Genomic DNA, 22,362 nt, shown 5'->3' on the forward strand with positions numbered 1-22,362 from the left:
TAGAAGAAGCACTGCTTCTGCGCACACACGCAGTCAAGTTAAGGCAACGTGGACAGCGCGTCGTCTCAGATACGTGGCCCGAACAACGGAAGAGTCTTTGCTGACCCTGTTTTGACATCGTCTTTGTCGACATGCTCCGCACAGTCTATTGAATTTCAATTCGAGCTGTTGTGCAGACACAGCTTGAACTTCCGTGTTAACATCAACAAAGACATCGTAAATGTACCCAAGGGACTTAATCCACTCACGTTTTATTTGCTGTGCATTGTAGGAACACCGCATTGCAAGCGCGGACTTGGTGTTCTTTGTTCGGAAGATTTTCACATTTCACTCGTGTTCTCTTTCGGTCTCTGTTTGCCATCCTTATAGGACTCTAGCTTTTTATTCTCCTTTTGTGTGCCTTTCTACATTTGATATTTTCTTCTGGTAGCCTGTGTCGCTGGATTCATCTTGTAGGCTGCTATTGACACGGACCGAATAGGCGGAGTGGCATTCCTGGACATGCTCATCTATGAAGCTGTATGCATTGCAGCAACGGCTCCATGCTACTATTGGTGGAAATAATTTATTGCTTCGCTATATCTTTTTGGCACTCGCTTTTTGCAAGACGGTGACTGCGTCTGAGCAGCGATGACTGAAGCGGGTGAAAGTATAAGTAAAAACCAATCTATGTTTATTCAGGAAGTGACTGCAAAGTTGGCTCTTGTTGCGTTCCCAGGAAGAGGATGTCCAGTTAAAAAAGAAGAGTTGGCCTACAAGGAGGGTGCGAAAATACTGACTAATGCTTTCACGGAAAACATTTTGCGTACAAATATACTTGACTCAACCGGGACAGCTAAATAGTGATCAGTGTGATTATAATTTGGCGTTTCAATTTTTTTTTCCAAAGTTGACATATTCTGATATCTTACAGTTATTTATTAAAGTCGGTGCCGGCATCGCCTCATGCAGCGACTAGTGTACTCATGCCGTGCTTTGTAAAATTGTGCATCCTCTTGCTGGAAGATAAGAAAAACATTAAAAAGGAAACACCAGGTGTTACGCCAAAACATTTGCTTCCTTTTATTAGTACTTCACCATCTATTGGAGAAACTCTTCCATTGCTTACGTAAAAAATTCATTCGTAAACCTCTACTTCTTGCTTTTGGCCGGACAAAGTACGAAACACTTGCCGGACCTGCCGAGGTACGAAGGAGAACGCTGACAACAACTTGGTTTGAAGCATTTGAACCATGTGTTTTCTGGACTTCATTCTTCGAGAAAATGGGGTTAAGCATGCTTTTCTTACTCAAAAGGCGCCCCCGCTGCAGGTAGCGCTTTCAAAAGCGTGTCACTACACCTCGTGTCACTAATATTTCTCAATTGCTTGGTGAAATAGAGGGAAGAAACGTGAAAATTCGAGATACAAAATCCATGTCGCCCTTTTTCATATCTTTCTTTATTTATTCAAGTTACTCACAGGCTCCTTTACATTGGAGCATTGTGTGAGTGGGGTAGTACATAGAAGTTAGAGAACAGCGCAAAAAAAATACGACAGAAGAGAAACATTATACAATAGTTACCAAGAGGCACTCAGTAGAATACAAATAAAGTAATACAATACGAAATATAATACAATAAAAAATTAAAGTAATACAATAAAGTAATACAATAACGAAAGATGCGTGATTACACAATTTAATCGTGTGCTTAGCCATGGCCCCTTTTTGGTTAAACGTCTTTGGAGTTGTCTGCTTTACTCTGTAGCAGGGCGGAATGGGCATGCCAGAGATGAACTGGATGATGGATTGTGGATGGCGTTGTGACGTTCCGTGCGTGAGCTACCAGGGCCCATATCTTCGGCGGAATCTTCTCTGTGCTCAACCGTCCTACTCCCTTGTCTCCCCTTAAACGGTCCGCGTTCGGCGGCGCCGCATAGACGGAGCCCCCAGCGGCGGCAAAGCCACTGAAGGGGTACGGTCCGCGTTCGGCGGCGCCGCGTTGACGGAGCCCCCAGCGGCGGCAAGCCACTGAAGGGGTACAATGGTACAAAGGCGCCGGCGGGAGGGAAAGCCAGCCCAATTAGGCTGCCTGGCCGTACAAGGACACAGGAGAGGCTGACAACCCGACAAGAGAAGAAAGCTGTCGGCGGGAGACAAACGACATTCCAACGAGGGAGGTCGGGGGTGCCGCGGCGCCGCCGTGGAAAGGAGGAAGAAAGAAAGAATCCAGCCGGGGAGACAGGAGATCGGCCGTGGCCGGCGGAGCAGATATAGCTGGGGAGTGCGGACGAAGGCACGCTGAGGACGACATCGTTCACGAAAAGGGTCCTCAGCGCCGAAGCCCGACGGCGCGCAGCTTCTGCCAGGAACCGACGGATCGCAACTCCGGAGCCCCTCCATCGCCCCCATGACGGCGTCGCCACGTAAGCTCGGGCACCCCAGCCTCTGATGTACAATGTATAATTATTGATTACATCATTTTGTTTAAACTGAGCCATTCGGTGTCTTCTTGCCTCTCCGTCCCGTGTGGACCTGCCCATTATGTGGGGTCGTCAGACTGGTGTCAGAAGTGGGGTCTAAAAAGCAAATGTCCTCTGAATGCTGCGACATTCATGACTTCAAAATTGTAATGAAAGGGGAATCACGGGACTGATTGTGGGACTTTGACCCCCATTTGAGAGGCTTGAGGCACCGGAGGGCTGGAGCGGAAAAAAAATATCTGTAACTGACGGAGCTCCCACTACACAGCCGTCGCTCGGAGCAAGCATGCTGGCATTAGGAAGCGTCATTCCGACGTTTACGGGGGATAAGACAGGGGTTCCAATCTGCGATTTCTTTTCCATGCTAGAAGAGATTGGGAAAATGGGGGGATGGTCCGATGCTCAAATGCTGGGAATGGCGAGGTGTAAGATGGCAGGAGCTGCTCATGATTTTGCTTGGCGAGACGAAAAAGTAAAATCCACAAAATCATTTGCGGAATTTAAGAAGCTCGCGTTCGAGCATTTCGACACTGAACCACGTCATCTGCGGGTACAGAGGTTCCGTGACGCCGGACAGATGGTAGGGGAGGACGTGCGAACGTTTGCGTCGCGGCTTCAGCGCCTAGCGCGCGATACGCTGAGTAGGGAGGAGGAAGGAGACCAGCTAAAGAAGAAATACGCGGAGGTTCTACTTAAAGAGGAAATGACCGCTTTGTTTGTGGCTGGTCTGCAAGACCCCGTGCGCCGGTTCGTGCTCTCGCGCAAGCCGAGCAATTTCGACCAAGCCGTGGCGGCCGCATTGGATGAGGAACGAAATGAGGCGCTAACGGCGGCCGCAGCGAGAGTACGCGTCATAGAGAGAGCGGTGCCCAACCCTGAGGTTGCTCTCTTGACAGAGCGGTTAGATCGCTTAGAGCAGCTGCTATCTCAGCAGGTGGAACGCCAGGTTGAAGCGGGCGCTCAACGGCGCCCATTCGCTGGAAACCGGAGACCGCCACAAAGCTACAGGCGCGGTATGCGAGATTTCGAAGAAATCGCGTGCTTCGCGTGCCAGGGTCGCGGACACATCGCAAGGTCGCCGTGGGGAGCCACAAAGAGAAGCAGGCGAGACACGCCCTAAGCAAGCCTACAGCGAGGCTCCAGATACAGGGACAAAAAACTAGGTTGTCCTCCCCATCCTGATGAGTGTGGGGAGGGAGCAGTGGGTAATGAGGTGGTGGTGGTTTGTGTGGCCGACGAGGCATGCCCTGTTGTGCGTTGCAAGTTAAATGGTTGTTGCATGGAATTGTTGATAGACACGGGGTCAAAGGTGACCTTGCTTAAGGAAAGCAGCTTTAACACGCTTCGAATGAAAGGGGATCGCGAGGTGTTGGAAGCGTCTGGTGGTATGGCAACCAAATTTGTAGGCATAACGGGGGATCCTCTTGGCATAAGTGGGCTCTACCGGTTACACTGCACTCTCGGCGGAATTGCATTGGAGCACCCCTGCTACGTATGCGCGGACACGGTGTCTCTGCCAAACGGAGCGTCAGGTATATTAGGGCAGGATTTTTTGAGAAAAGGGAAGGTAGTAGTCTCATTCTCTGAAGAAGAAGTTAATGCGGGGGGCTCAAAAGTTCCGTTTTTGAACAGCAGCAGGGCTGAGGTTCGCAGTACCGATATTGACAGCCGTCAAACAGTGGGATCGTTAGAGAAGGTATATTCGCGGGTTGCCGTAAAGCTGGTCGATGAGGCGGTCGTCCTTCCGTGGTCGGAGCACATTTTTTACGCTTATGTGCCTGCAGATGTAGAGAGCGGCGCCGTGGGAGTGCTTGAACCGGTCGACTCTCTTAGTAATGGCCTGAAGGCAGCCGCGTGCCTCGTGACTTTTAATGACGCCCACAGAGTGCCTCTACGGGTGGTTAACTGTAGCCAGCAGCCACTGAGCCTTCCCAAGAACAAAACATTGGCTTTCTTCACCTCTGCGATAGAGAAACATGAGCCCACCGATACGGTACTCGCAACTGTAGAGCATGCTAGTCCTTCGGCTCCTCCAAATGCGTTGTTCGATCTTTCCCACGTAAAATCCAGGGAGAGGGAGGCTCTGGCTGGTTTGCTGAACGACTACTCAGAGGTATTCGCCGCGTCCAACCTGGATTTGGGCTGCTGTGGCGTTATAAAGCACAGGATAGAAACCGGCACTTCATCGCCCGTTTACCAACGTGCGTACAGGATTCCTTACTCCCAACGTGAGGAGATGGAGCGGCAGGTGCAGGACCTTATTGATCGCGGCATTGTCGAACACTCAAAGTCACCATGGGGAGCACCGGCACTATTGGTGGAAAAGCCAGATGGCTCGTATCGATTGGTGGTGGACTACCGCAAACTAAATGCCGTAACTCGCATCGATCCATACCCCATTCCCAATATACAGGAGACGCTTTCTCAGCTGGGCTCTGCCAGGTACTTCACGGTAGTGGACATGGCGGCGGGATTCTGGCAGATATCAATGGATCCGGCAGATGCTGAGAAAACGGCATTCAACACGCCCTCAGGGCACTATGAATGGAAAAGAATGCCGATGGGTCTGGTCAACAGCCCTGCTGTCTGGCAGAGAACCGCTGATGTTATCCTGGCAGGTCTTCTGGAGAAGCTGTGCTTCGTGTATATGGATGACATAATCATATACAGTGACAGTTTTGAGAACCACTTGCGCGATATTGAGCAGGTTTTGGTGCGACTAAGAGGAGCTGGTCTCAAGCTGAAGCCTTCTAAGTGCCAATTCCTCAAAAACGAGGTGAAATACCTCGGGCACGTTGTTTCAGCTGACGGCGTGCGACCGGACCCTGAGAAACTAAAGTGTGTCTCGGATTTTCCATCCCCGACTAGTGTCCTCCAGGTCCGGCAGTTTCTCGGCCTGATCGGTTACTACCGAAGGCACATAGAGGAGTTCGCCAAGCTCGCTAAGCCGCTCACTGCCTTAACAGCCAAAAATGTCGCCTTTCGCTGGTGCAAAAACGAGGAGGATGCTTTTGGGCCCTGAAGAGGAAGCTAATGAGTGCACCGCGGTTGCGCCACCCGGATTTTAATTTGCCCTTCGTTTTGGCCACAGATGCGTCAAAGTTCGCAGTTGGTGCTGTGTTATCTCAGGTTATCGAGGGCAAAGAACATCCCGTGGCTTTTGCTAGCCGACAGCTGAGCCCCACAGAGCAGAAGTACGGAGCTACAGAAAGGGAGTGCCTCGCCGTTGTCTGGGCAGTAAAGCACTTCAGATGCTACCTTTACGGCCGCCAATTCAAGCTAGTCACAGACTGCCATCCTCTGAAATGGGTGATGAGTGTCAGGGACCCTAGCACGCGACTCGCTAGATGGAATCTACAGCTGCAGGAATACTGCTTTGAGGTGGAGCATAAGTCAGGAAAGACACATCTGAATGCTGATGCGCTCAGCCGTACAGCTGCCGTGTCAGCTTAGATGAGTTTGTCCCCGTAGTCGACCCCGCCGAATTACGCACAGAGCAGTGCAAAGATCCTGACCTAAAGCGAATAATCGAAAGCTTAGAGGGCGCACCATCTCACGCCGAACAGCTAGGTTATTTCATTGGCAAAGACGGCACCCTGTGTCGGCGCACGAGGCCAACCAGGAAAGGGAGACCAGAGAAAACCGCTTGGGAGAGAGTCGTCATACCTCGGTCGTGGACAGAAAGGGTTCTTCGCGCGTTCCACGATGCGCCGTGCGCCGGTCATTTTGGCGTAGCGAAGACACGCAGGCGCGTCGAGCGTTTGTACTTTTGGAGTGGCATGCGACAGGATGTTAGAGACTACTGTGCGAAGTGTCATTCCTGTCTCGAAAGAAAAACACCCAAGGGACGCAGGCCAGCACCAATTCAGCCGTTCCCTGAGGTTTCGGCTCCTTTCGAGCGGACAGGTATGGATATAATGGGCCCATTGCCCACGACCACTTCTGGGAACAGGTACATTTTAGTATTTGTCGATCACCTTTCAAAATACGCGGAAGCGGTAGCACTCCCAGATCAGAAAGCAGACACGGTTGCAAGAGCATTTGTCGAACAGATCGTGCTCCGACATGGATCTCCGAGGCAACTCTTGACAGATCGGGGAACGAACTTCGTGTCGCAGCTAATGAGGAGAGTTTGCGAGCTGCTTAAGATCACTAAGAAGCAGACAACACCGTACCATCCGGCTTGCAACGGCGCGGTGGAGCGACTGAACCAAACCGTGGCCGGGTTCCTGTCGCATTTCGTTTCGCGCGACCAGCGGGACTGGGACTTGTGGCTCCCGTATGCAATGTTTGCCTACAATTCCGCAGCACACGAGAGCACGGGCGAATCGCCATTCTTTCTTCTCTACGGCCGAGACCCGGACCAGCCTAGTGAAGTGCCAGAGGGCCCCCGTCGTGTCCCATACGCTTCACTGGACGACTATAAGGTTGAGCTAGAATCGCGCTTGCAAGTGGCGAGGGACATCGCAAAGGAGGCCTTAAAGAAAGCGGCGAAGCGCAGGAAGGAGGTGCACGATCGCGGTGCTAGAGACGCGCCGTTTGATGTGGGGGACAGCGTGTACATCGAAAACTGCCAAAGACAGATTGGGTTGGCTCGTAAGTTCCAGACGAGGTGGAGAGGACCGTGCGAGGTTGTCGAGAAGCTTTCTCCGGTAAACTTCAGGGTCCGAGACGTGAACCGCCGCTTGATAAGGATACACGCAAATCGCCTCAAGTCGGCACCGGTTCAGTATTCACGAAATGGGGAGGGGGAAAGCGCAGATTTTGATGGGGACCGAAGTGAAGCGGAGCGCGCAGATTGTTCGCAAGAAACGCCCTCTCCTGCATTTGTTCGGCAAGCGCCAGAGGTTAGCAGGAATGCCACCGGATTTACTTCATGCATTGCTGGAGGAAGGAGCGCGCGAGGTTGCCGCGCAGATAACGCCAAGAGAGGCTCCTGCCACGAGCCCTCGCGAGTCTCAAAGCAGACAAGGGGTCACAGAATGGCAATTTCCTCACTGGCGTCCCAGAACCCTCCTCGCAGCGCCGCCTCTCCTCCTCCGCTCTTTTCTCCTTTCTCCTCTTTTTTTCTTTCACGGCTGTTGCGCTCTTCGGTCTATTCCTCCGGCGAGTCTGCCTCCGCGCACCGCCGCCGCGAATCTGCGCGTCTTCTGAACCGCGGCCTGGTCAGCGCGCCTCTCAATGTGCTGACGCATGAACATGCGTCAGCACGAATACGTGCATTTCACGCAGTTCTGGAGATATTACGTTTTTGAGTTCACATTCATGAACACTGGTAAAACGAAGTGTTCGAATCTAGCTTGTTTTGCTCTAAAACGGCGTGCCACGTCGAGATAAGCACGAATACGTGCATTTCACGCAGTTCTGGAGATATTACGTTTTTGAGTTCACACTCAAGCACACTGGTAAAACGAAGTGTTCGAATCTAGCTTGTTTTGCTCTAAAACGACGTGCCACGTCGAGTTAAGCACGAATACGTGCATTTCACGCAGTTCTGGAGATATTACGTTTTTGAGTTCACACTCACGAACGCTGGTAAAAAGAAGTGTTCGAATCTAGCTTGTTTTGCTCTAAAACGTACGTGTTCATGCGTCAGCACATTGAGAGGCGCGCTGACCAGGCCCAGAAGACGCGCAGATTCGCGGCGGCGGTGCGCGGAGGCAGACTCGCCGGAGGAATAGACCGAAGAGCGCAACAGCCGTGAAAGAAAAAAAGAGGAGAAAGGAGAAAAGAGCGGAGGAGGAGAGGCGGCGCTGCGAGGAGGGTTCTGGGACGCCAGTGAGGAAATTGCCCACAGAATTACTTGGTACGACTCATGAACGCCGATATCCGCTTCGAAATCGGAAAGCTAAGTCGGACTAATGGCGTAAACAGAGCGGAGTTGGGGACTGGTTAAGACTGTGTAATGCTGCAGCTCATAACATTGCTATGTGCTTATGTGTTAAGATATCGGTTGGTTGGTTTATGGGGTTTAACGTCCCAAAGCGACTAAGGCTATGAGAGACGCCGTAGTGGAGGGCTCCGGAAATTTCGACCACCTGGGGTTCTTTAACGTGCACTGACATCGCACAGTACACGGGCCTCTAGAATTTCTCCTCCAAAGAAATTCTAGCCGCCGCGGCCGGGATCGAACCCGCGTCTTTTGGGTCAGCAGCCGAGCACCATAACCGCTGAGCCACCGCGGCGGCTGTTAAGATATCGGAGTTGCTAGCTAAGCCTTTCTGTCATTAAGTAACACTTTTACACAGAATGCAGAACATGCCCGACTTCCTTTCGTTATCTATATTTTTTTGTCTGTGCCGTGATTGTGCTGGAAGTGGGAGCTCCTTTGTAACTGTGGTAAATTTATTTCGTCCAGTTTGGACTAGCAAGGAGAGGCTTGGGTGCTGAGTTTCATGTTTGTCTGTGAAAGAAGATCAGTGCTGCCCCTGGAGACGCCAGTTATGACAGCTGCGGCATATGGTGCAGTGCAGTGGTGTTGTGTGCAGCGAAAAGTGTTTTGTCGGACGGAATGTGCGAGGCGATTCAGAAAAAAGAAGGGGAGCTGCCTGGACTCAAATGTTCGGAGAACATTCTTCTGGAGGGTGAGCGAGTGTGACGTTCCGTGCGTGAGCAACCAGGGCCCATATCTTCGGCGGAATCTTCTCTGTGCTCAACCGTCCTACTCCCTTGTCTCCCCTTAAACGGTCCGCGTTCGGCGGCGCCGCATAGACGGAGCCCCCAGCGGCGGCAAAGCCACTGAAGGGGTACGGTCCGCGTTCGGCGGCGCCGCGTTGACGGAGCCCCCAGCGGCGGCAAGCCACTGAAGGGGTACAATGGTACAAAGGCGCCGGCGGGAGGGAAAGCCAGCCCAATTAGGCTGCCTGGCCGTACAAGGACACAGGAGAGGCTGACAACCCGACAAGAGAAGAAAGCTGCCGGCGGGAGACAAACGACATTCTAACGAGGGAGGTCGGGGGTGCCGCGGCGCCGCCGTGGAAAGGAGGAAGAAAGAAAGAATCCAGCCGGGGAGACAGGAGATCGGCCGTGGCCGGCGGAGCAGATATAGCTGGGGAGTGCGGACGAAAGGCACGCTGAGGACGACATCGTTCACGAAAAGGGTCCTTCAGCGCCGAAGCCCGACGGCGCGCAGCTTCTGCCAGGAACCGACGGATCGCAACTCCGGAGCCCCTCCATCGCCCCCATGACGGCGTCGCCACGTAAGCTCGGGCACCCCAGCCTCTGATGTACAATGTATAATTATTGATTACACCATTTTGTTTAAACTGAGCCATTCGGTGTCTTCTTGCCTCTCCGTCCCGTGTGGACCTGCCCATTATGTGGGGTCGTCACAGCGTGTATGAGCAACTCGTTCTCTTTCCTGCCTGTTCGCTACCTTCATTCATTCCCTGATGGCGCTATTTATGGACGTGCCTAGAAAAAGTCCATTATTGCGCCATAACCTCTTTACGTTTTTGGTATTCTTTATCCTGGATTCCCTCCTTACTGTGTGTGCGGTAGCGAACAATACCTTGCCTTGATTAACACGCGCTACTGTGGCCGTCCCTTGTCGGCGACTGCACTCGACCGCGGCGCAGGTACTCGGTGCTGGAGGTACGCTGGTGTGTGTGAGCAACTCGTTCCCTTTCCTGCCTGTTCGCTACCTTTATTCATTCCCTAATGGCACTATTTATGGACGTGCCTAGAACGAGTCAGTTATTTCGCCATAACCTCTTTTCTTTCTTGGTATTCTTGAACCTAGATTCCCTCCTTTCTATGTGTGCGGCAGCGAACAATACCTTGCCTTCATTAACACACGCCACTGTGCCCGCCTCTTGTCGGCGACTGCACTCGACCCCGGCGCAGGTGCTCGGTGCTGGAGGTGCGCTGGTGTGTATGAGCAACTCGTTCCCTTTCCTGCCTGTTCGCTACCTTTATTCATTCCCTAATGGCGCTATTTATGGACGTGCCTAGAACGAGTCAGTTATTTCGCCATAACCTCTTTTCTTTCTTGGTATTCTTGAACCTAGATTCCCTCCTTTCTATGTGTGCGGCAGCGAACAATACCTTGCCTTCATTAACACACGCCACTGTGCCCGCCCCTTGTCGGCGAGTGCACTCGACCCGGGCGCAGGTACTCGGTGCTGGAGGTGCGCACCCTGCGTGGCCGCACCCGGCAGGAGTTCCGCAAGCAGCTGGAGCCCCTGGCTGCGGGCGAGGCCCGCGTGCTGCTCCTGTTCGCCAGCAAGGACGACGCGCGGGAACTGTTCGCCGCCGCCTCGCAGCTGGCCATGACGGGAAAGAACTACGTGTGGATCGTCACCCAGTCGGTCATCGGGGCGCACCCGGGAATCGCCCCGCCGGAGTACCCGGCCGGTCTGCTCGGTGAGCTAGCCTCTAGCGGTTGCGTCGCTATTTCGCATGGGCAGTTGCGGGTTCAGTTATCGTGAATGTTTACAAGGAAAAAATGCTTTAACTTGGCTCTTGGCTTCCGGAAAAAGGTGATTGAGAAACCAACACAGATCATACGCTGCCCTTGGCAGGTTGATGTGCAACTTTGTGGAATGAAGCACCACCTCATCTACGAGCTACAATGCTCTACAAAGTAAAAGAAAAAGAAAACTTTACAAAACTCTAAGCAGACCCAAAGCGTGTGGAATGATGAGAATCGCGACTCACTACCCGGGAACCAAACGGAAGACCCTAGACGAGACCAGGAGAAGAATAATTTATTAGTTATTAGTTACAAGGTGTTTCGCCTAAGACTGTCAGCAATTTTTAAAAGCGGACTTATTGAGTTAGGAGCATGTTTTTTTTTTTGACGTACGTTGGCAGGGATGTAGTGCGTCAGAATACAGCTAAGATGTGCAAACTGGCTGGGTGGTAAACTAATATTGAATAGTTCACTTTTTAACTGCTCTTGTTGGTTTCCTTATTTGTTGGAAGCATTGTAGCCTACTGTAATATCTATTTCAGTTTTCAGAATTTCGAAAATGTCATTCCCGTCGCCGGTGCAGCTCAAGCAGTTTTGCGGCCAGGAAAGGGCGAAAACGAAGCCGAGAGGACAGCAACAGCGTCAGCCACGTCTCGAGCGGGCTAAATCCAGCGGCTCGGCTGTCCCGTAAATTGGCATTTTTAAACACCTAAAAATTGGTACGGACATTATTTACGTTGAGCTACAAGCGTCCAATAAGCAAGGCGTCCAACAGTAATAGTTAAAAAGTTAACTATTCAGCGTATGGTAACGAGTGGGCCGGCAGATGTTTTCTTGACGCGCACGAAATGAACAAGGGAGGGTAAAGCCAAAGGGTGCTCGCCAACGTTTCGACAAAAGGACTTGTATTCGTCTAGCCAGATGAAGCAAGCCCAGACGGAAGCAAGTCCTCTTGTGTAAACGTTTGAAAGCACTCCTAGGCTTTACCCTCCATTGTTCACTTCGTGTGTATTTGCGTGATAAATAACTAATCGGATATTTAGCACGTCTTATTTACCTTCTGATGGACCACATTGTTGGCAATAATATGCTAAAAGAACGCGCTGTTCTAACTAAAAAAAGCCTATTTTTAATAATTGCCGACAGTCTTAGGTGAAACACGCTTAATGTGTACACTACGGTCACATGGTGCGCAGGGTTATTGAACGCAATAAAAATTATAGACAGAAGTCAAATAACCTGCGCATCGAAACTACAACTCAGGGTGCAACATGCTCCACCAGGCTGCATGCATGTAACGCAGGCCGATCACGATCATCGAGGAAGAGATTCCTGCACGAGCGTAGAGGGAAATCGCGCCGCGTGCTTTCGCGCGCTCCGATACAAGTGCTCGGTATTTCCGCCAATCTTCCGTTGCAGTTTCCCGGAAAAAAAAAAAAATGCGCATTCCAGTTGAACTCAAAGAATGCCAAGCAGTGCAGTCCCGAAATAGGAATGCTGTATTTTTCATGCAAGAACACAAACTGAAGCAGAGAAAGCGCTTCAAGAAACCTTCACCGTGTTTTGGCGAAGGCGACAAGGCAACCTATTTCTAGCCTCCCAAAACGCCTTCCCCTCTTTCTCTTTTGCCACGTGTCCTCTCCCGACGTCATCTGAACGTGGTTCGTAGCTTGTCTAACATCTCCCCCTACAAATTCCGAACACGTGTAGTGGAGCGGAGTCGCCTCGTGTCAGACACGACGTGCCCTCTTAGGCGCTCATCATTCTTTCACGCTCTCCGCCAACCTCTCCGAGCCGCGCTCGATGCTTTCACTCTATATTTTTATTTTTCTGTGCTGCATGTAAGGAGTAGATGAACTGCGCTTGAAAAACTCCGAAAACAAAATTCCAACGCCTTTTCCGGGGTGTCATTGCAAATGCTCCGCCGATCTCGAAAGGGGTTGGGAGAAGAACGAGGAACTTTGGGAGAAGGGAAGTGGACAAAGTGAGTCAGGAATGCGAGCGTATGAAAATGGTTGCTGGTGGCACCGGAGTTAGTGGGGAAGGGGGTCGTTTGATGCGAAAGTCTATCATCTCTTCGGTCGTGGAAGTTGCGATGCAGAAGCAGATTATGGCGCTGCGGTTGCAAATGAGTGTAGACGAGACAAGATGAGAGAGAAAAAGCGTCGTAAAGGAAGTTAATCAAGCGCCGATCGAAGGAAGCGTTGGTGGGTAAAGGGGGGGGGGAGATGAAAACGGCGGCAGTGTCTCACAGCGAAGGCGGGAGAGGGGAGATGGAGGAGGCAGCGGCGTCGGATCTCACGCCTCGAAACGAGTGCGCCCGCTGTCGACATTCCATCGCTCGCATTCCAAAGCCGGAGCTAGGCAGCGAAGCGAGTGCGCCTGTTCCTTCCCTACGCGCTGCGATGCCCCGGTGTGCAGATGGGAAATGAGGGCTCGCCGAATCCCGCTTTTCCCCTTATTCCCTCCGTTCTCTTCACGCTTCCCCCCCTGTGTGAAGGTTGATGTAATGAAAAGCGAGCCGCTGCATGTTTTGTGGCATGTTAGCGGCACAGTGAAGTGTAGGGCAGGGTGACTGTAATAACAGCTGCTTTCGCGCCGCTAGCCGCATTTTTCCGGGATGCGTGAGTTGGAGAGCGGTACACGCTTTATTGTAATTAAGAGGCAAGTACCCGTTATAAACAGAGCACTATAATTTTCTGTTCCTTTCTTTTCGTGAAGGTTTGTCGCAAAAGCGGTATTTTAGTTGCGCTTTAGATCAAGCTTGTTTTCGTAGCAGTTAGACGAAAGTTACTCGTATACAACGGAGCAAAATGACGGCTTTTTACCACGATGATACGGCGAAAGATGACAGCTAATTGGTTCAAAAAATGAGGAACAAAATGACGCATGGCTTTCACTGAACAAACGTAAACGGCCCCAGCAGTCACTGAAATGAAGCTCTGTCGTGGCCAGCGCAGAAGGCGGAAGCTGGAAGCGGTTTATGGAGTCGCGGATGAGGGCGCTGTAATCTATCACGTGGTAGACTTTTAATTTCGCGGACTTTTGCCGAATAAAAAAGGGCTGCGGTAAGCCTGGATCAAACCATTTTCATGGCGCCCGAAAACTGTACAACTGACGCCGTACTATCGTCACATTGAAAATGTTAATTAATACATACTAATTGCTAATTTACGTGCATAAAAATGCTAGCTGGTACGTTACATAACTGTTAACAACAGTGGCGTGATCTGAATTCTGTATAAGGATTTGGCCTTTTGAAACCGTAACGAATTTTAGCTGGGACAGCATATACAGTCGCATATATTTTTCCCTGCGGAATGGGGCATGTAGACGGGTCGACGACAATGACAACGACGAGAACACGAATTCGGGAGAACTAAGCTAACACAGCGCTGCAAAAGTAGTTTAAGGCCGCGTCACTCTTAGGGCTTTTTTAGTCTCTTTATTCTACTTCATTATGCTGAAGACGTTCCCAACCAGACCTTGCCGAAATCAGCGCCTCTGTTTCGGCCCGGCCGGAGGCTCTCGCTGCATGCGGTCCTCACAAGTTTTTCCCAAATCTTCACAAGTTTTTTTTACTCTGAGCTACGACAGGAACCCTACATCTGCGCACCACCACCACGCATCTCCCTCCGCACCGGCCATCAGCAGCAAGTGTCACGACCTCGCGCCCGCACCACTACATTTTCTTCACCATTCTTCGCCCGGACTGCGAACGACTGGAACGGCCTTCCCCGAGAACTTGCTGCTATCCCATGCCAATCTTTGTTCCTCGAAAGAATCACGCGTGTACTTGCTCAGTGAAAATCTTATATTTGTATAACTTACAACTTATATGTTCTACAACTTATATACTTATATAGATACTTACAACTTACAACTTATATAGACCTACTAATGACCACCTGGCGCTCCAATCAGACCTTCTTGTTATTAACGACTGGTGCAACTCATGGCTAATGACTCTTAATGTATCAAAGTGCAAAGTCATCTCTTTCACCCGTAGAAGTAACAAGTCTAGCCATACATACCGTATTCAGAATGATTTACTCTCTCACGTACCACATTACAAATACCTTGGTGTTAACCTTTCTTCAGATCTTTCATGGTCATTCCATATCTCATCCATATGCGCCGTCGCCTCAAAGTCATTAGGCTACCTACGCCGTAATCTGCGAAATTCACCATCTAATATTCGAAACCTAGCATACCTCACTTTTGTTCGTCTACAACTTGAATTCGCTTCTTTCATTTGGTCTTCCTATCATAAAAACATGATCACCGCGTTAGAATCTATCCAGAACAGGGCAGCGCGATTTATTTCACGAAACTATAACTACCGTTCAAGCGTCATTCAGATTAAAACCAATCTTTCTCTACAATCATTAAGCAAGCGCCGCGACATCGCTCTCCTAACACTATTTCACAAATATGTGCACTCTAATAGAACTAGTTCATTTCGCCTCGATATCCCATCCCGCACGTCGAAAAGATTACATAATCAGCTCAGTTTCGCAAGGATATATGGTAATACATACGCTTTCAATTCAGCTGCACTACCACGAGCCATCAGATTATGGAATGATCTACCAGAAAACATCGCTTCCATATCTAATCTCGATTGTTTCCATACTCAGCTCATCACACATTTCACCGAAACCGTCATTTAGCACGCCTCCGGTGAAATCTTTCTTTATTTCTTATTTTTTGTACTTTAATTTGCTGCTACTGACGTGCCTTCTTGATATTTTCTTTCTTATGTTTGCCTATTGCGTTCCCGTGTTTGCCTTAATCACGTTATATTACTCATTGTTACAACGTTCCGCGAGTACATTATCCTTTATTGTTGTGCTTAATTTGTGTCCCGTATTTTTTTTTTTTGCTGTTGTTGTTTCCGCCTTGTTTTTACTTCTCTAATTTTTTGACATATTGTTTATCATGACTGTATGTTTCCCTTTTGTTTCATTGTTATTAATGCATCGTATTGTTGATTTATTTTTTGTCATGATCCTATGTTTCCACTTTTGTTTCCTATGGCTATTAATGTACCGTATAGAATTTTTCGCCCCCCTTGCACAATGCCCAATGGGCCTGTAAGGTATTTCAAATAAATAAATAAATATGTTATATGTTTTTCATTACTGTGTGCCCCACCCCTTACGTAATACATTCTAACGAGGGTCTTTAAGGTGTTAAAGTGAAGTGAAGTGAACTGAAAGTTTCCCGCCCTCAAGAGTTTCCTTCTGAAGAGCCCATGGCTGTGTCAGCGCTTCTTTCAAAGAGCCAGTCTGCACGGCCCTCAAATGAATAAACAGTCGACGTCAAGTGACGTCATTCAGTAGCCTTATCAGCGTGCCGACGCCGCTGTAACGGCCGGCACGCAAGAAGGGCGCATTGCTCACCAGGCATTGCATGGTGACAGCGGGTGGTCTTTGGACATCCGTGCCCATTTCGAAGAACTCATTTCCTTCCTCAACTGCTTAGGAGTGTCGGCAGGCAGGGAATTCCGAGAACAGCCGAAGTGGACTGGTCCGCAAAGGCGCCCCCTATTGCTGCCTCATTTTGCGGCATTCGCGCCGTCTCCGGAGCTCTTCTCTATTCGGCAAGCTGCGGCAGCTGGACCCCTCGTGCCGCAGCAGTGGACGCTAACGAGTTTTGCCGGCTCAGCTGCTGGCTTTGAACTCCTCGTCGCTGACAGCAGTAGTCTGGGGCTCGCCGATAGGAAAATGTCCACACTTAGGAAGCCCTTAGCGCGTGCGTGGGAGTGACGGCAAGCGAAAGGCCGGGGAGGCTGAGAATTAAGACGCCTAAACGGCCGGTGCGTCTTCCTGTGGTCAAGGATTTTCTAATGTTTTTTTGTTTGTTCATGCTTTGTTAGTAGGACTGAGGTGGAGGTCGTGGCCACTTCGAACAGAAGTTGATTCGGTAGCTGAAGTTCAGGGTAGGTCACTGGAAACGATCGCTTGAATATCTTTGCTTGCGAAAACTGTAAAACCACTGCAGAAAGCTTTCTAGGAGAGTCTTGCTGGAATTCTGACGTCAATGCATTCTCAGGACTGCGTGCTTAGTACGGACCGCGCAGCTCCTCAGTTACAATTAAAGAGTATAGTGAATTTATTCATTTTTAGGACAATGCTTAATAGTGCCCGCGTCGCACAGCCAAAATGACATGATTTGTCTTCCTGACGAGGTCCCACTGGGCGCAACAGCAGAAATACTGAGTACATGAATAAATACATCTGTACACCAAGCACATGCGTCGTAGAAACTAAGGTGTGCGCAGTTGTGGAGTAAGGGCTCTGTATAAGTGAGTGAGTGAGAAGAACGTTTAATGCACAGAATAAATCCAGGTTAGTTGGGCGGGCCCTTATTCCAGAATCCCATTGACTCATGTGTATATGCCGTAAACCCACGTTAATTCGCCGTCTATCACTGTCGCCTTCTGTCTCTTTATCAGCGTCGAATAGCACGTTTGAAAGCGCCTGCGAACCGTCTGCAGACAACAACGAACCATATTACCCAACTAGCTGGTGAAGGACAAGTTTAAAAATGGGCAGATAGGTTTGCTTTCCACGAAGTCGAGATATTTAATTCAGCTACGAGCTTCACGGCTGAAACGAATTCCATTTCTTTCTTGACTGCGGAAGTGAACGGGCTCATATTTTTTACGAACTTCTCTCAAAAGAAGTATTTATGTTTATAGTTTTTCTACCTTTCCAAACAAATGAGAATATATTACTCTGGGCAGAACAGGGACTGCAAGTTTTTGCTGAAAAAATATCGTTTGAGTTGAATTTCGCTCTCAGGCTATTGCTGACTATATCTTGTTTCTCGACATCTTTTTCGAAAAGTGTAATTTTAATAAAGTAATTGAAGGGTATGTAAGTGGTTAAGGTGTGAACGTCTTTTAGCATTGTTTCTTTTTGCTGAATACCGATTTAGTCATAGTTGCATGTTTTTTAGCGTACAAATTTGCCTGTTTCGCGCCTTTGGGGCTTCGACCATGTGTGCCGTCAGTGTTCTTGGTTAAACAAGTAAATAAAATAAATGAACGCTATAAAGTGCACCCACTGGGGTAGTTCCCACTTTCAGCAAGACAGGCAAAAGGAAGTTTAGAAAAGTCAAGAGAGAAAACAGCGGATGGTTACGAGCCAGTAACGCGGATGTTTTTAACGTCAGCTGGCTCGGGGGGAAGGGAGAATTTCATGCAGTCCTCACTTTGATAGGCGCCACTTTCTGTTCGTCGCGTGCGCACAAACACTAAACTACTTTTTCTGCCAACGGAGCGGACGCTACGCAGCCGAAACGCGGCTTCTCTTCTTACGCAGCGTAATAGAACCCACGCTTGCAGTTATAAGTTTTCGCTGGGAACATAGTACGGTGTCAATAGTAGTTACTTAAGGCAAATTTCAAACCAATTGCAAACTTTGAGTGTTAGAAAGAGAAGTGGAAAGCATGTTTCCTGATTACAACAAATTTGCTAGGCACTACTTGTTACAAGAATATTCCATAGATGGCACCAGCTACGCCAGCGATGAAATAAATGTACCGTGTAAAATGCAACCCACCAGGCGGCCAGGCGCACTGTTACGGAGGCGCTGTCCCTGTTACCCTCTCTTGATTTTAAAGAACAGCGTCCCGTTGCCATCCCAGGATCAGTGGACTAATAATTTCACACAGCCAAAGGGCCGAAAAAGCGTTCGTGACAGCGGCGACACGTGTTTGCTTCATGGTGAACACTCAGATTGCTAAAAGTTTGATACCTATCTGCAAGTAGTATTAAACTTTTTTTTTTTAGATTTTAAATCGCTATAGTCACCAATTCGCAACAGAAAGTTGTCAGTTGTGTGCATGACCGTTGAAAATATCACAGTTTTACTGCAAATCGAAAGCGCACTGATGCCAGATTCAGGCCGCTCACTGCGAAAACATCCAACCCAGTGCGATATGGATCTCGGTCGCCCGGCCCGCTGTTTGCTCTCGCATCGGTGGCTGTCAGCTTGGTTATAGATGCCTTTTGTTGAACAAGACTCACCTGTACATGACCAGATAGCGCGCGGATTGTCCCGGAAAGGCTTTTGCCGTGTCATGCTTGGCTCTCACTTTTCGGGAAAAAAAGGGCGTAATGAGGAAGGCCTGTCTGACGAAATACCATACCACTATCGAGGTGGGCTTCGAGGCACTGAGGAGCCACTGTCCATCTGCTGTTTAGATCATACTGGCATGACTGGTGCCGGACATCGGGTTTTGTCATTAGTGATCTTAACCCACGCTTTTCTACTTGAGCAATCTGTCCCAACGTTGCGCAGGCATTCACTACAATACCTCACTGGTGAAGCTGTACGACGAGATCGAGCGCGCCGTGCTGGTGCTCGGCCACGGCCTGGAGCTGTTCGTCAACGAGCCCGCCAACGCCAACGTCACGCTGGCTCCGGGCCTCCGCTGCCATGAGCCGGGACGAGCCACCCACTGGTCACAGGGGGACACCTTCTTCCGGTGAGGGGGCAACACGCCATACCTGCTGCTGCATCATGCATACTCGCCTTCGTGTTGTTGATTACACTGTGCCGCTTGCTCTCATCAGGGTACTGAAGGACTTGTTCTAGAGTGCCCTACCAAAGCTTGGGATCTGCGAGGAAATAAGGAATACTGTCTTTTTTTATTGAACACGTTTTTCATAGAACATTTTTTTATATGATCTACGAAAAACGTGTTCAATAAACATAGTTGGAGTCAGCGCCCGTCCTGTCATGTCCTCTGTGTATTCGTCCTAAAAGTTAGCGCTGCCTAAATTTTAACGAAAGAAAATGCATAACCAACTAGCCCCGCAACGTGTTTTACTAAGGAATACTAAATTTCAATTCATTGGCGGAACAACATTGAGGACGAAAGGAGGAAAATAATCAGGGAGAAGTAAGCAGTGACTGGAGAGGACTTATTCAAAGAGTGTTTTCTATGCACTGATTTGGGGCACAGTGGCTTGTTGCAGACATTTATAAATTCGCACTACCTGCAAAGCCATTGTACTCAAATCTTGTTCACTAATATGTGAGCAGTTTATAGCATGCAAAACAGCCTCGAATGCGACGCTTTAAAATTTCACGCTTTCGCTTTTCAGCCAACTGACATCGCGTAGTGTGGTGCAGCGTTTGCCAAGGCTTTGTTTAAGCACGCGCCTTTAAAGTTGTTTGGACTCGCGAGTACACCTGCAAACTCATCACAGCTCAGCTACCTTTTTCATTTTTATGTTATATGCCGTGAAACGTAACCACCGAAACTTGGAATTAATTTTACGTGGTGCATTCACTGCAGCTACCTTCGGAACGTGTCCATCGAGACCAAGGGCGCCCCCAACATCGAATTCTTGCCGGACGGCACACTGAAGTACGTCGAGCTGGACATTCTCAATCTTAACAAGGAAGGGTACTGGGATCGGGTAAGCAGTATTTTTGTCATGTATCTTAGTATCTCCATGCGCCGGTTGATTTATACCATTATAAACAAGTTGTTCCAGAAAAAATAGGTCAAGATTTAAGGAAGACCTAAGTCTTCTTCCGAACTGAAATCAAGCGAATGCTGTTAGAAGTACAGTAATGTGCTCGTTAGCGTGTTTTTTCGTTCGGTCTAATTTAATAATTATTTGACACTTATTTTTTAACTATGTTTTTACACACCTAGGCGTGAGAAGGAACGCTGTCAAGTGCCATGAAAATGGCGGAATGGTGGAAGCAATTTTTGTGGAAGGGTCAAAGTATGGGACTTTGTTATTACTGAATTGTAGAAATGAAGTGAAAAGGATACGTCATAGATATATTTTTCTTTATATATCTAACCTATTTTTCCCAAATGTCTCTCCAGATCGGGGGCTGGACGCAGAAAGGCATCGAAATCAAAGACATCGTCTGGCCCGGCGAAGAGCTTGTCCCCCCGAAGGGTGTCCCAGAAAAATTCAACCTCAAAGTAAGACTTATTATACGTACGACACACAAAAGAAACATTGTTTCAGTCTCTGACGACCTTAAATTATCCGTAACGGAATCAAAGCTCGTAGGCGTGCTTATTTCTTGCTTGCTTCATAACGAAATCAATAAATGCAAACATAGAGGAGCTTGTTATAAATCACGACTCAAAGATGTTCCATAACAGACTCTACATCAGCTCTTTTGGGGTTAATTTTGGGCTACGATACGAATTAATTGTTCAGGACGACGGCTGTGGAGCGGAAATGTTGTAGAATTTGCATTTTTTTCCAGGTAAAGATGCGATCCATCCCTGCTTCGCAAGTACAGGAGTAAGCAATATGAAAGGGAACCACGTATCAGTAAGCAGTGAATAAACTCTCGGCAGCTATGATTGCTAGCGGGAATTGATTTTTTGATGATTAACTCTCCTCTTCACAGAGATTCTCTTTATTGCTTCTATAAATTATGTGCACCGGCAAAACTAAATTTGCTTTTAAATGCACACTGGGTGTCCCGTTAGATACTTGTGTCTGTATGTACGTCACGTCCTGAAGTGGGTCAGTACCAAGGCGTAAGCAACGCATTCGGCTTAAGCTCACAGTCATCATCGTTGACAGCAGGCATGCTGTGCTTGACTGCCTGGTGCAGGTGACGTTCATGGAGGAGCGCCCCTTCCTGAACATAGGCCAGCCCGATAATGAGACCGGCGAATGCGAGAGTGGCCGAGCCGTCAAGTGCCGTGTCGTGCCAGAGGCGATGCTGCAAGGGTGAGTGCAAACTTAGTGTGGCAACGAATTGTAGCACAGTCTTGTGTAGTTTCGAGGAAGCTTGGAGGTAAAGTGTGGTTATGAGTGAGGCACTGCATATAGCTTTGAGTAAAGCTGTGTCTATGCAGAGTAGCCTGCATGCTAAGAATGTCCGCCTGTTGCGGGATGTGTGTTCCCGTGTTGAAGCAATAAAACGTGTGGTGTTATTTCTCCAGTTAAGTATGTTTGTAAATAAATGTGTCCAGGGTATGCAGGCTCACTACTCCACAACCTAAAAACGGCGCGAAAAGCTGCGCCTACGACCATGTCACACCGGGATGCTCCTCCCTACCAGGGTGTGCATGCGTAGCCCGCGGACTCCGCTCTGCCTGGGCCGGATTCATAGCGCTGACGACTGGTTATTCTTCTGCCATCTGAAACCAAAAGCCAGGAAAATATAACTAGAGCTGCCATGTATTAGCAGTATGTCACTAGGCGTCACACACACATACGCACGCCTCACTCACTCACTCACTCACTCACTCACTCACTCACTCACTCACTCACTCACTCACTCACTCACTCACTCACTCACTCACTCACTCACTCACTCACTCACTCACTCACTCACTCACTCACTCACTCACTCACTCACTCACTCACTCACTCACTCACTCACTCACTCACAGGCAGGAAGTGATATCTACAGCTACGGCAATTCTCAAGACATCAACAGCAAGGACAGGTGCTACTAAAGGGCGTGAACCACTAAGCGGT

General features: G+C 49.1%; 1 protein-coding gene across 1 annotated transcript in view; it reads left to right on the forward strand.

Annotated features, from left to right (window-relative positions):
• The window catches only part of LOC149348159 (glutamate receptor ionotropic, NMDA 2B-like), a 166,496-nt gene that overhangs the window by 130,776 nt on the left and 13,358 nt on the right, over positions 1-22,362 (forward strand). The window contains exons 6-10 of the mRNA XM_089587967.1: positions 10,575-10,825; positions 19,187-19,373; positions 20,190-20,313; positions 20,736-20,837; positions 21,488-21,606. Of these exons, the coding sequence (XP_089444093.1) occupies positions 10,575-10,825; positions 19,187-19,373; positions 20,190-20,313; positions 20,736-20,837; positions 21,488-21,606 (783 nt within the window). The remainder of the gene's footprint in view (positions 1-10,574; positions 10,826-19,186; positions 19,374-20,189; positions 20,314-20,735; positions 20,838-21,487; positions 21,607-22,362) is intronic.

This window comes from Amblyomma mixtum, chromosome 4 (genome assembly GCF_055824585.1).
Source record: "Amblyomma mixtum isolate Tamu chromosome 4, ASM5582458v1, whole genome shotgun sequence".
Lineage (NCBI taxonomy): Eukaryota > Metazoa > Arthropoda > Arachnida > Ixodida > Ixodidae > Amblyomma > Amblyomma mixtum.